This window comes from Pelophylax lessonae (assembly GCF_965119305.1).
Source record: "Pelophylax lessonae genome assembly, chromosome: 11".
Classification (NCBI taxonomy): domain Eukaryota; kingdom Metazoa; phylum Chordata; class Amphibia; order Anura; family Ranidae; genus Pelophylax; species Pelophylax lessonae.
In genome coordinates, this window is record NC_138778.1 from 232,314,618 (window position 1) to 232,326,054 (window position 11,437).

Sequence of the window (11,437 nt, forward strand, 5' to 3'; positions counted from 1 at the left end):
TTTCCTTTAAATGCTTATCATTGTGGTCAGTAAGGATCAGTATATCTAGGCTGGGTGTATATACCGGCCCTCTCCATGTCCTGACATGTCCTCTCACTGTAATAATTCCGTCTGACTGTTTCTTTGGCAGCGAGTGATAGATGAGTGCAGCCGTCTCCACTAATCCTCCGGTGATGCATTGATTTTAGTGAGATGGGAGGGGCCGTCTGGCTAACACCGTGTTGTCTTCCTTTTACAGAACATTCGAATCATGGCGAAGTATTACACCCGGATCACAAGGAAACGAATGGCCCAGCTTCTGGATCTCTCCATCGATGTGAGTAATCAGGAATCCGAGTCTGGGGGGGGGGGGGCCAGTGGTGTGCGCTGGTCATAAATCTCCTGCACCTCATTTGGACCGTGGTGTTTGCAATTTGCATGTCTCGTCAAGTTGGAACTCATCCAATTACCAGCTTCACCTCCGGAAGACTTACCCCCTTCACGAGCAGGCCATTTTTTGCGATTCGGCACTGCGTTACTTTAACCACTTTACCACCGGAGGATTTTGCTGTCTTCCGTCCAGGCCACTTTTTGCGATTCGGCACTGTGCGACTTTAACTGACAATTGCGCAGTCATGCAACGCCGTACCCAAACGAAATTTACGTCCTTTTTTTTTTTCCACAAACAGAGCTTTCTTTTGGTGGTATTTGATCACCTGTGCAATTTTTACTTTTTTGGGCTATAACAAAAAAAGCGCGTCAATTTTTGAAAAAATATTTTTCACATTTTTTTTTTTTATATGAAATTCCCCTAAAAAAAATGTAAAAATCCTTTTTTTTTTTTTTTTTTTTTTTTCCTCATTTTAGCTCAATTTGTATTCTGCTACGTTTATTTTGGTAAAAAAAAATCCCAATAAGTGTATTTTGATTGGTTTGTGCCAAAGTTATCGCGTCTACAAACTAGGGGGAAGATTAGGTCTTTTTTTTTTTTTTACACTAGTAATGACGGCGATCAGCAATTTTTAGCGGGACTGCGACATTGCAGGGCACAGATCGGACCTCTACTTGACACTTTTGGGGGGACCAGTGACATTACTACAGTAATCAGTGCTAAAAATATGCACTGTCACTGTACTAGAGACACTGGCTGGGAAGGGGTTAACATCAGAGGCGATCAAAGGGTTAAATATGTGCCTAACCAGTGTTTTAGTGTACTGTGTAGGGTGCTTTTACTAGGGGATTTTTTTCCCTGCTTTGCAGGGATACATTCCATCCCTTCCCTCCTGTCAGAACAACGATCCGCCTTGTTTATACCCCCACTGGCAGGGAAGGCGTTGACTCAAGGGGAGCGATCAAAGTGTTAAGTGTATGCCTAGAGGGTCTTTTCTAACTCTGAGGGGGAGGGGCTTGTCGAATCAACACTGGGACTTGTGATCCTAAATAGGAGGATCACAGGATCTCTGCATTGATTTCTGAGAGAACTGCCTGCTGTGTTTACAACAGCAGACCGCCGTTCTCTCTCCACGGGGAGCGATTTGCGGGTGTCCAGCGGCAATCGTGGCCACCGGCCCCGTGAATCAGCTTCCCTGCTGCCTTATGGGGGCGCCCCCAGGAGCGCTATCGCGAACCACCGTATGGTGATTTGAGCAGACGAGCCAACCTGCCACAGTATATCTGCGGGGGGAGGTTGGCAAGTGGGTAATAAAACTTTTTAATACTTCATCCATTATATAAACAAAACTCACCCAAGCTCTTCTGCCATAGAAGTGATGTAAAGAGTCGGTGCTCAGGGCAACCCAGTCCACTATGGATAAATCCAACAAAAAGCCGGAAACTTGGTGCTTCTTCTTAAAAGATCCTTTATTAATGCCAATACAAAGTCCATTGATACTAACGCGTTTCGGCCTCATGCTATGAGGAAGGCTGAGGCCGAAACGCGTTGGCATCAATGGACTTTGTATTTACATCAATAAAAGATGTTTTAAGAAGCACTGAGTTTCCGGCTTTTTGTTGGATTTATTCATTCATTATACAGTGTCTTACACCAGTGGTCCCCATCTCTGGTCCTCGGGGTCCACTAACAGGCCAGGTTTGCAAGATAACTAAATTATATCACAGGTGATCTCATTTGCTGCTCAGTGGTTGCAGTATTCTAGTCTGCATCTCCCCAAGGTAATACTTAAAATCTGGCCTGTTAGTGTGCCCCGAGGACTGGAGTTGAGGACCACTGTCTTACACCATCTATGACATTTGTTGCCGCCATTACTCATCACCCGGTGGGCCCATTCAGCGCTTATCTGTGGTTATTATTTGTATGACTGTATATCTTGAGCACCCATCCTGGTGCATCATTCCCACACAGCTGCTCTATGACCCCCCCCCCCCCCCATGTGTTATTTGCCCTTCATTATGGAGCGCATTTTAGCGCCAGGCTTTTTTGCGTCTTTCCAGCAGAAGAGAGTCATGGGGTGGAATAACCGTCCCTTCAGTCTCCATCTCTGAGCATGTGACAACAAACAGCAGGCAGAATTCAGAACCCATTCAGGAAGTATTATAATGGCATTTTTGTGGCGTATGAACTGTGATGGTTTCTGTCCTTTTTCAGGAATCGGAAGAGTTCCTCTCTACCTTAGTGGTGAACAAAACCATTTATGCCAAGGTGGACCGACTGGCCGGCATCATCAACTTCCAGAGGCCGAAGGACCCCAACGACCTCCTGAATGACTGGTCGCAGAAACTGAACTCTTTGATGGCATTAGTAAACAAGACGACCCATCTTATAGCGAAGGAAGAGATGATCCACAATTTGCAGTGATAGAAACGGCGCAACACGGGAGGCGACTTCTGGCGAGAGCGGCGCCGGTCTGGCACCCAATCCAACACGGTGCCATGTTTTACAGTGCGCATGCACTGTGCGGCGCCCCCAGCTTGGGCTGCTTCAATGTATATTGTTTTTTTTTTTTTTTTGTTTTTGTTACTTTTTAAGTTTCAGAGAATCTAGGGAATGTTTGGTTTAACCTAATAATAAAATACACGCTTGTGTAAGGACTGCGGCTTTGTACCATTTCTTCTCTGCAGCAGAAGGTTTATATTTCAGGTTGGCGGTGAGAAGTTTTATGGATGCGTTCACTCCGCTTATCTGGCTGCGGCTCCTTGCCTTTAAAGTGGTAGTATACCGATTTGTGACTTTTACCTACAGGTAAGCCTATAATGCGGCTTACCTGTAGGCACAATTAATATCTCCTAAACCGGCATGGTTTAGGAGATATTTGCACTGCATGTAGCCGCTGACTCTAGCGGCTCATGCGCTCTGAAGGTCTGGCGGACCTTCAGAGTTCCTTGCCGGAAAGTTGCCGAAGAGTTAATCCCCCGCACACATGCGTGGGAGTGACCTCATTGCGGCTCCGGCCACTCACAGCGCCGGAGCAGCCGAACCCAGAAGAGATGGCGAGGGATCATGTCTGCTTCCACAGCGGTGTCGGGGCTTATAGTTTTAAGGTAAGTATTTCATAATGAGCTAGTATGCGATGCATACTAGCTCATTATGCCTTCGTCTTGCAGGTTTTTTTTTTTTTTTTTTTTTGAGTATACTACCGCTTTAACCACGTCTGGACCAGAAGGATTTTCCCCCTTAATGACCAGGCCATTTTTTTTGCGATTTGGCACTGGGTTTCTTTAACAGACAATTGCACGGTCGTGTGACGCTGTACCCAAATAACATTGATGTCCTTTTTTCCCCACAAACAGAGCTTTCTTTTGGTGGTATTTGATCACCTGTGCGATTTTTTTTTTTTTTTTTTTTTTTTTTTTTTTTGTGCTATAAACAAAAATAAAGCGACAATTCTGAAAAAAAATAAATAAATTTCTCTTTCTGCATATAACATTCACAATCAAAAAAATAAAAATGTAAAAATCAGAATTTTTTTTTCATAATTTTAGGCAAATTTGTATTCTGCTATTTTTGGTAAAAAAAAAAAAAAATCCCAATAAGCGTATTTTGATTGGTTTGCGCCAAAGTTATCGTGTCTACAAACTAGGGGATAGATTTGGGTCTTTTTTTTTTTTGTGCTATAAACAAAAATAAAGCGACAATTCTGAAAAAAAACGAATTATATATATATAACCTTCCCAAAAAAAAAATTTAAAATCAAAATTTTTTTTAACATTTTAGGCCAATTTGTTTTCTGCTACATATTTTTGGTTAAAAAAAAATCGCAATAAGCGTATTTTGATTGGTTTGTGCAAAAGTTATCACATCTACTAACTACGGCAAATATTTGTTGTTTTTTTTTTTTTTTACTAGTAATAGTAGCGATCTGCGATTTTTAGTGGGACTGCGACATTGCGGCAGACAGATCGGACCCCTAACTGACATTTTTTTACACTTTTGGGGGGAGCAGTGACATTACTACAGTAATCAGTGCTAAAAATATGCACTGTCACTGTAATAATGACACTGGCAGGGAAGGGGATAACACTGGTTGGTCAAGGGGTTAAATGTGAGCCTAGGGGAGTGGTTCTAACTGTATGGGGGCGTGGCTTGTGCAATGACCATAGAGACCTGTGATTCTATATAGAAGGATCACAGGAGCTCTGTGATTATTCCAGAGAGAAGAACGGTCAGCTGTGTTTACAACATCCGACCGTCCTCCTTTCTCAGCGGGGAGCGATCGCGGATGGCTGGCGGCAATCGGAGCCGCCTGACCCATGCATCGGCTTCCCCGCTGGCAAGTGGGGGGGGAGCACACCGCCAGCGGCGCACGCTCTCCCCCCCCAGCTGCAGGCACGCGACCGATGTATACGTTACGTCGGTTTGCGCAGGAGGGTCAGCCTACCCCAGTATTTTTGCGGCGGCGGGCGGTGCGGAAGCAGTTAATGACCAGCCCGTTTTTCGCGATTTGGCACTGCGCTACTTTAACTGACAATTGCGCAGTTGTGCTACACTCTAGTCAAATAACATTAATGTCCTTTTTTTTTTTTTCCCCCACAAATAGTTTTCTTTTGGTGGTATTTAACCACTTAACGACCGGGCCTTTTTCTGGCACTTGATGTTTACAAGTTAAAATAAGTTTTTTTTTTTTTTTTTTTTTTTTTTTTTTTGCTAGAAAATTATTTAGAACCCCCAAACATTATATATTTTTAGCAGAGACCCTAGAGAATAAAATGGAGATTGTTTCAATATTTTTTATCACACCGTGAATTAAAAAATAGGAAAACCAGTAAAGTTTGCCCACTTTTTTTTCTATAATGTGAAAGATAATGTTACGCAGAGTAAATAAATACCCAACATGTCATGCTTCAAAATTGCGCAAGCTTGTGGAATGGCGACAAACATTGGTACTTAAAAATCCCCATAGTCGACACTAAAAATTTCTACAGGTTACCAGTTTAGAGGGCTAGAATTATTGCTCTCGCTCGAATGATCGCAGTGATACGGGGACAGGGCTCTTTTAATTTTTTTTCTTATTTATTTCATAATTTATTTATTTTTTGATCATTTTTATTCCTATTACGAGGAATGTAAACATCCCTTGTAATAGAAATAAGCAGGACAGGACCTCTTTAATGTGAGATCTGGGATCAAAAAGACCTCACACCTCACAACTACACTAAGAAAAAAAAAAAAAAAGGATTTTTTTTTTATGATGGGGGGAAAAAAAAATGGGCTCTTTAAATGCGTCGTTCTGGTCCTCCAAGACCATAGAGTGGAGTGGGGGCCCTCATCTTGCCCTCATGCGACTTCCTGCCTGTGAGGAGCGCGGCCTGGATCGTTTTACCTGCTGCTGGCCGGTCCGGTAAGCTGGGAAAACGACCAAGGAGTGGGGGGGCACCTCTCCCGCTGCACTGTAAGGGTGATCCCGCGCCACCGCTGGGACCACCCTTATGTGAAAGAGGACTGCCGGCAGTTTAAAAAAATACCAAGGTTATGGCAGTTAACGTCCAAGTACTGACCTATAACTGCGGTGGGCAGTTAACCACTACAACTCCGGAAGGTTTTGCCCCCTTAATGACCAGGCCATTTTTGCGATTCGGGACTGTTACTTTAATATACAATTGCGCGGTCGTGCAACGCTGTACCCAAATACAATTGATGTCCTTTTTTCCCCACAAATAGAGCTTTTTTTTGGTGGTATTTAATCACCTCTGCGGTTTATATTTTTTGGCGCTATAAACAAAAAAATGCGACTATTTTGGAAAAAAAAACAATATTTTTCATTTTCTGCTATATAACATTCCCAATAAAATGTAAGGCTGCATTCACATGTCAGCGTATAATCGCGGGCAGAACCGCCGCGGTTCCGCCTGCGATTCGGAGATTTATTGCAAATCGCGGGACGCCTAGCGTTGCCCGTTGATTTGCAATAGCCCCCCAAACGCCGAGCGATGTTGCCGCGATTTACGCCCGCCGAATCGCGGCAACATCGCGCAAACAAAATCGCGGGACGCAATACGCTCCAAAAAAGTACAAGAGCTTCTTTGGAGCGTATTGCGTCCCGCGATTTTGTTTGCGCGATGTTGCCGCGATTCGGCGGGCGTAAATCGCGGCAACATCGCTCGGCGTTTGGGGGGCTATTGCAAATCAACGGGCAACGCTAGGCGTCCCGCGATTTGCAATAAATCTCGGAACCGCGGCGGTTCTGCCCGCGATCATACGCTGGCATGTGAATGCAGCCTCAAAATCAAATGTTTTCTTCATTTTAGGCCAGTTTGTACTCTGCTACATATTTTTGGTTAAAAAAAAATCCCAATAAGCGTATTTTGATTGGTTTGCGCCAAAGTTCTCACATCTACAAACTAGGGGAAAGATTTATGTAATTTTATTTTTTTTTTTACTAGTAATGGCGATCTGCGATTTTTAGTGGGACTGCGACTTTGCGGTGGACAGATCGTACACTTGACTGACATTTTTTGGGGGGGGGAACCAGTGACAATGCTACAGTAATCAATGATAAAATTATGCACTGTCACTGTACTAATGACACTGGCAGGGAAGGGGGTAACCCAGGGGTGATCTAAGGGTTAAGTGTGTGCTTAGGGGGTGTTTTCTAACTGTGAGGGGGAGGGGCGTGAGACATCAACACAGACCTGTGATCCTAAATAGGAGGAGCTCTGTGTTCATTCCAGAGAGAACAACGGTCTGCTGTGTTTACAACAGTAGACCTCCGTTATCTCGCTCTCTTTCCACAGGGAGTGATTGCAGCTGCCGGCCCTGTGAGTGAGTAAGCTTCCCCGTTGGCTAATGGGGACGCTACTGCAAATCGGGTTGCGCAGCAAAGCCAGCCTGCCACAGTATATCTGCGTCAGGCTGTCAGCAAGTAGTTAATGACACCCGCAATGACCTTGCAATCAGTTTGCAAAATGCAGTGCGATTTGCCGAATCGGATCGCATGGATGTAAACAGCCATGTGATCTGGTTCTGCTGCGAACAAAAAAACGGGTCCTGTCCGAGTTTGGCCTGGATGTGATGCAAATTCAGGAATACGGTTTGCATGGCTGAATTTGCATCGCACAGACATCGCATGTGATCTCCACAGAAATGTGGTGCGACGTGAGTCACATGCAATGTCTGACATCACACCGTCTGTATATGCAGTAAAGCATGCTTGTTATACTCACTGTGGAACCTAAAGGGCTAATCCTCTGCATTGTATAAAAAGGTTGTTTCATCCTATCTTTTCTGATCCTCCCTATCTTCCACAGTCCCTAAACCATCTCCTGATAGTACAGGGCCTTGGAGGCATTCTGCACATGCTCAGTTTGGTGTGTATTGCTAGAGAGTTTTTTGTTTTCTTGGGAGGATGCATGTGATCGGCACAGGGCCAATCAGCACTGTCCAGACAGAGGGTCAGGGGTCAAACATCCTCATAACACAGACAGAGGAGAATGAAAACTCCTCCTACAAGCTTTAACCAGACACTGATAGAAGTAGCAAGACTGCTATATACTGATGAGAAAAGGTATTTAGCAGTTAGTATTTACTAATGTATTTTTATGTTCTGTGTATTGTGGGGCATCAAATATAGTGAATGCAGAGTCCTGGGGAGATCGGATACGGTGAATGCAGAGTCCTGGGGAGATCGGATACGGTGAATGCAGAGTCCTGGGGAGATCGGATACGGTGAATGCAGAGTCCTGGGGAGATCGGATACGGTGAATGCAGAGTCCTGGGGAGATCGGATACGGTGAATGCAGAGTCCTGGGGAGATCGGATACGGTGAATGCAGAGTCCTGGGGAGATCGGATACGGTGAATGCAGAGTCCTGGGGAGATGGGATACGGTGAATGTAGAGTCCTGGGGAGATCAGATATGGTGAATGTAGAGTCCTGGGGAGATGGGATACGGTGAATGTAGAGTCCTGGGGAGATCAGATATGGTGAATGCAGAGTCCGGGGGAGATGGGATACGGTGAATGTAGAGTCCTGGGGAGATCGGATACGGTGAATGCAGAGTCCTGGGGAGATGGGATACGGTGAATGTAGAGTCCTGGGGAGATGGGATACGGTGAATGTAGAGTCCTGGGGAGATCGGATACGGTGAATGCAGAGTCCTGGGGAGATCAGATATAGTGAATGCAGAGTCCTGGGGAGATCGGATATAGTGAATGCAGAGTCCTGGGGAGATCGGATATAGTGAATGCAGAGTCCTGGGGAGATCGGATACGGTGAATGTAGAGTCCTGGGGAGATCAGATATGGTGAATGCAGAGTCCTGGGGAGATCAGATATAGTGAATGCAGAGTCCTGGGGAGATCGGATACGGTGAATGCAGAGTCCTGGGGAGATCGGATACGGTGAATGCAGAGTCCTGGGGAGATCAGATATAGTGAATGCAGAGTCCTGGGGAGATCGGATATAGTGAATGCAGAGTCCTGGGGAGATCGGATACGGTGAATGTAGAGTCCTGGGGAGATCAGATATGGTGAATGCAGAGTCCTGGGGAGATCAGATATAGTGAATGCAGAGTCCTGGGGAGATCGGATACGGTGAATGCAGAGTCCTGGGGAGATCAGATATAGTGAATGCAGAGTCAATGTCCAAATTAGTGCGACCCGGACTGTGCGGCACGGCTCCGATTCCCAAAAGTAGTTTCTGCACTACTTTTTGCGGTTTCAATAGACATCTGTGCATGAACCCGTACAGATGTCTGTTAAATCGTCCCCCGAAATCGCACTGAAATGCGAGTTTGAAATGGTGTGCGTTCAGCTGAATGATTTCACCCCCGCCCTCAGTGTGAACCGGTGCTGTTGCTGGCAATAGACTCTGATTTTACATGCGATTCAACATCACAAATTGCATGCCATATCGGTGCAATGTCAACAGGGGCTTCATGTTCCATGAATGACACCCCAAAATAGATTGCAAAATGCAGTGCGCTTACCAGAATCACATCGGATGGGTGTTCACACTTATGCAATGCGATTAGTTGTGGAGGAAAAAAAGGGTCCTACAACATTTTGGTGCAAATGTGATGCAATTTGAGCCATGCAAAATAAATGTCTCAAATCGCATCGCACAGACATCACATGTGATGTGCACAGGAATGCGGTGCGTTTTTGGTGTAAATCACATGCGGCGTTCAGCATGCGCCTAGTGTGACCCCAGGCTATGGTTCATCAACGACACCTCCAAACACAACCCAGGCTTAAAAAAAAAGCAATAGAATCAAAAACGTCAAAAAAGACAGCAGCGTTTTTTTGGCGTTTATTGACGTTCGAGCGTTTTTACAGCTAAAAAATGCCACTCAAAACCCACTAGATTTCGGGGGGTTTTTTCCATCCAGAAAACGCCCCCTGCCAAAAACTGCTGATAACAACGGAGAAGATGCCGGGGAGACATAGGAGAACATGCCGGGGAGGAGAAGATGCCGGGGAGACATAGGAGAAGATGCCGGGGAGACATAGGAGAACATGCCGGGGAGACATAGGAGAAGATGCCGGGGAGACATAGGAGAAGATGCCGGGGAGACATAGGAGAACATGTCGGGGAGACATAGGAGAACATGCTGGGGAGACATAGGAGAACATGCCGGGGAGACGTAGGAGAAGATGCCGGGGAGACATAGGAGAAGATGCCGGGGAGACATAGGAGAACATGTCGGGGAGACATAGGAGAACATGCTGGGGAGACATAGGAGAACATGCCGGGGAGACGTAGGAGAACATGCCGGGGGAGACGTAGGAGCAGTGGTGGGATTCAAAACTTTTAGTAACCAGTTCCGACTTTCCCAGCAGAATGACCAGTGTGCCCCCTTTTAATGCACAGTGACCAGTGTGCCCCCTTTCAATGCAGAGAGACCAGCGTGCCCCCTTTCAATGCACAGTGACCAGCGTGCCCCCCTTTCAATGCACAGTGACCAGCGTGCCCCCCTTTCAATGCACAGTGACCAGCGTGCCCCCCTTTCAATGCACAGTGACCAGCGTGCCCCCCTTTCAATGCACAGTGACCAGCGTGCCCCCTTTCAATGCAGAGAGACCAGCGTGCCCCCCTTTCAATGCACAGTGGCCAGCATGCCCCACTTTCAATGCACAGTGACCAGCGCTGCGTGCCCCCGTTTCAAGGCACAGTGACCAGCGTGCCCCCCTTTTAATGCACAGTGATCAGCGTGCCCCCCTTTCAATGCAGAGAAACCAGCATGCTCCCCTTTCAATGCACAGTGACCACAGCATTGCCCGCAATCACTGCAGAGTGCCACAGCATTGCCCCCAATCATTGCAGAGTGCCACAGCATTGCCCCCATTCATTGCAGAGTGCCCACAGCATTGCCCCCAATCATTGCATAGTGCCCACAGCATTGCCCCCAATCATTGCAGAGTGCCACAGCATTGCCCCCAATCATTGCAAAGTGTCCACAGCATTGCCCCCAATCATTGCAGAGTGCCCCAGCATTGAGCATTGCGCCCAATCATTGCAGAGTGCCACAGCATTGCCCCCAATGATCATTGCAGAGTGCCACAGTATTGCCCCAATCATTGCAGAGTGGCCACAGCATTGCCCCCAATCATTGCAGAGTGCCCACAGCATTGCCCCCAATCATTGCAGAGTGCCCACAGCATTGCCCCCAATCATTGCAGAGTGCCACAGCATTGCCCCCAATGATCATTGCAGAGTGCCACAGTATTGCCCCAATCATTGCAAAGTGGCCACAGCATTGTCCCCAATCATTGCAGAGTGCCCACAGCATTGCCCCCAATCATTGCAGAGTGCCCACAGCATTGTCCCCAATCATTGCAGAGTGCCACAGCATGCCCCCAATCATTGCAGAGTGCCACAGCATTGCCCCCAATGATCATTGCAGAGTGCCACAGCATTGCCCCCAATGATCATTGCAGAGTGCCCACAGCATTGCCCGGAATCATTGCAGAGTGCCCACAGTATTGCCCCCAATGATCATAGCAGAGTGCCCACAGCATTGCCCCCAATCATTGCAGAGTGCCACAGCATTGCCCCCAATGATCATT

The 11,437-nt window shown here is 46.5% G+C and overlaps 1 protein-coding gene across 1 annotated transcript in view; it reads left to right on the forward strand.

Annotated features, from left to right (window-relative positions):
• PSMD12 (proteasome 26S subunit, non-ATPase 12) overlaps positions 1–2,968 on the forward strand; it is a 25,138-nt gene extending 22,170 nt beyond the window's left edge. Inside the window, exons 10-11 of the mRNA XM_082272111.1 lie at positions 239–316; positions 2,585–2,968. Coding sequence (XP_082128237.1) covers positions 239–316; positions 2,585–2,794 — 288 coding nt within the window. The 3' untranslated portion in view covers positions 2,795–2,968. The remainder of the gene's footprint in view (positions 1–238; positions 317–2,584) is intronic.
• Positions 2,969–11,437: the final 8,469 nt, after the last annotated feature.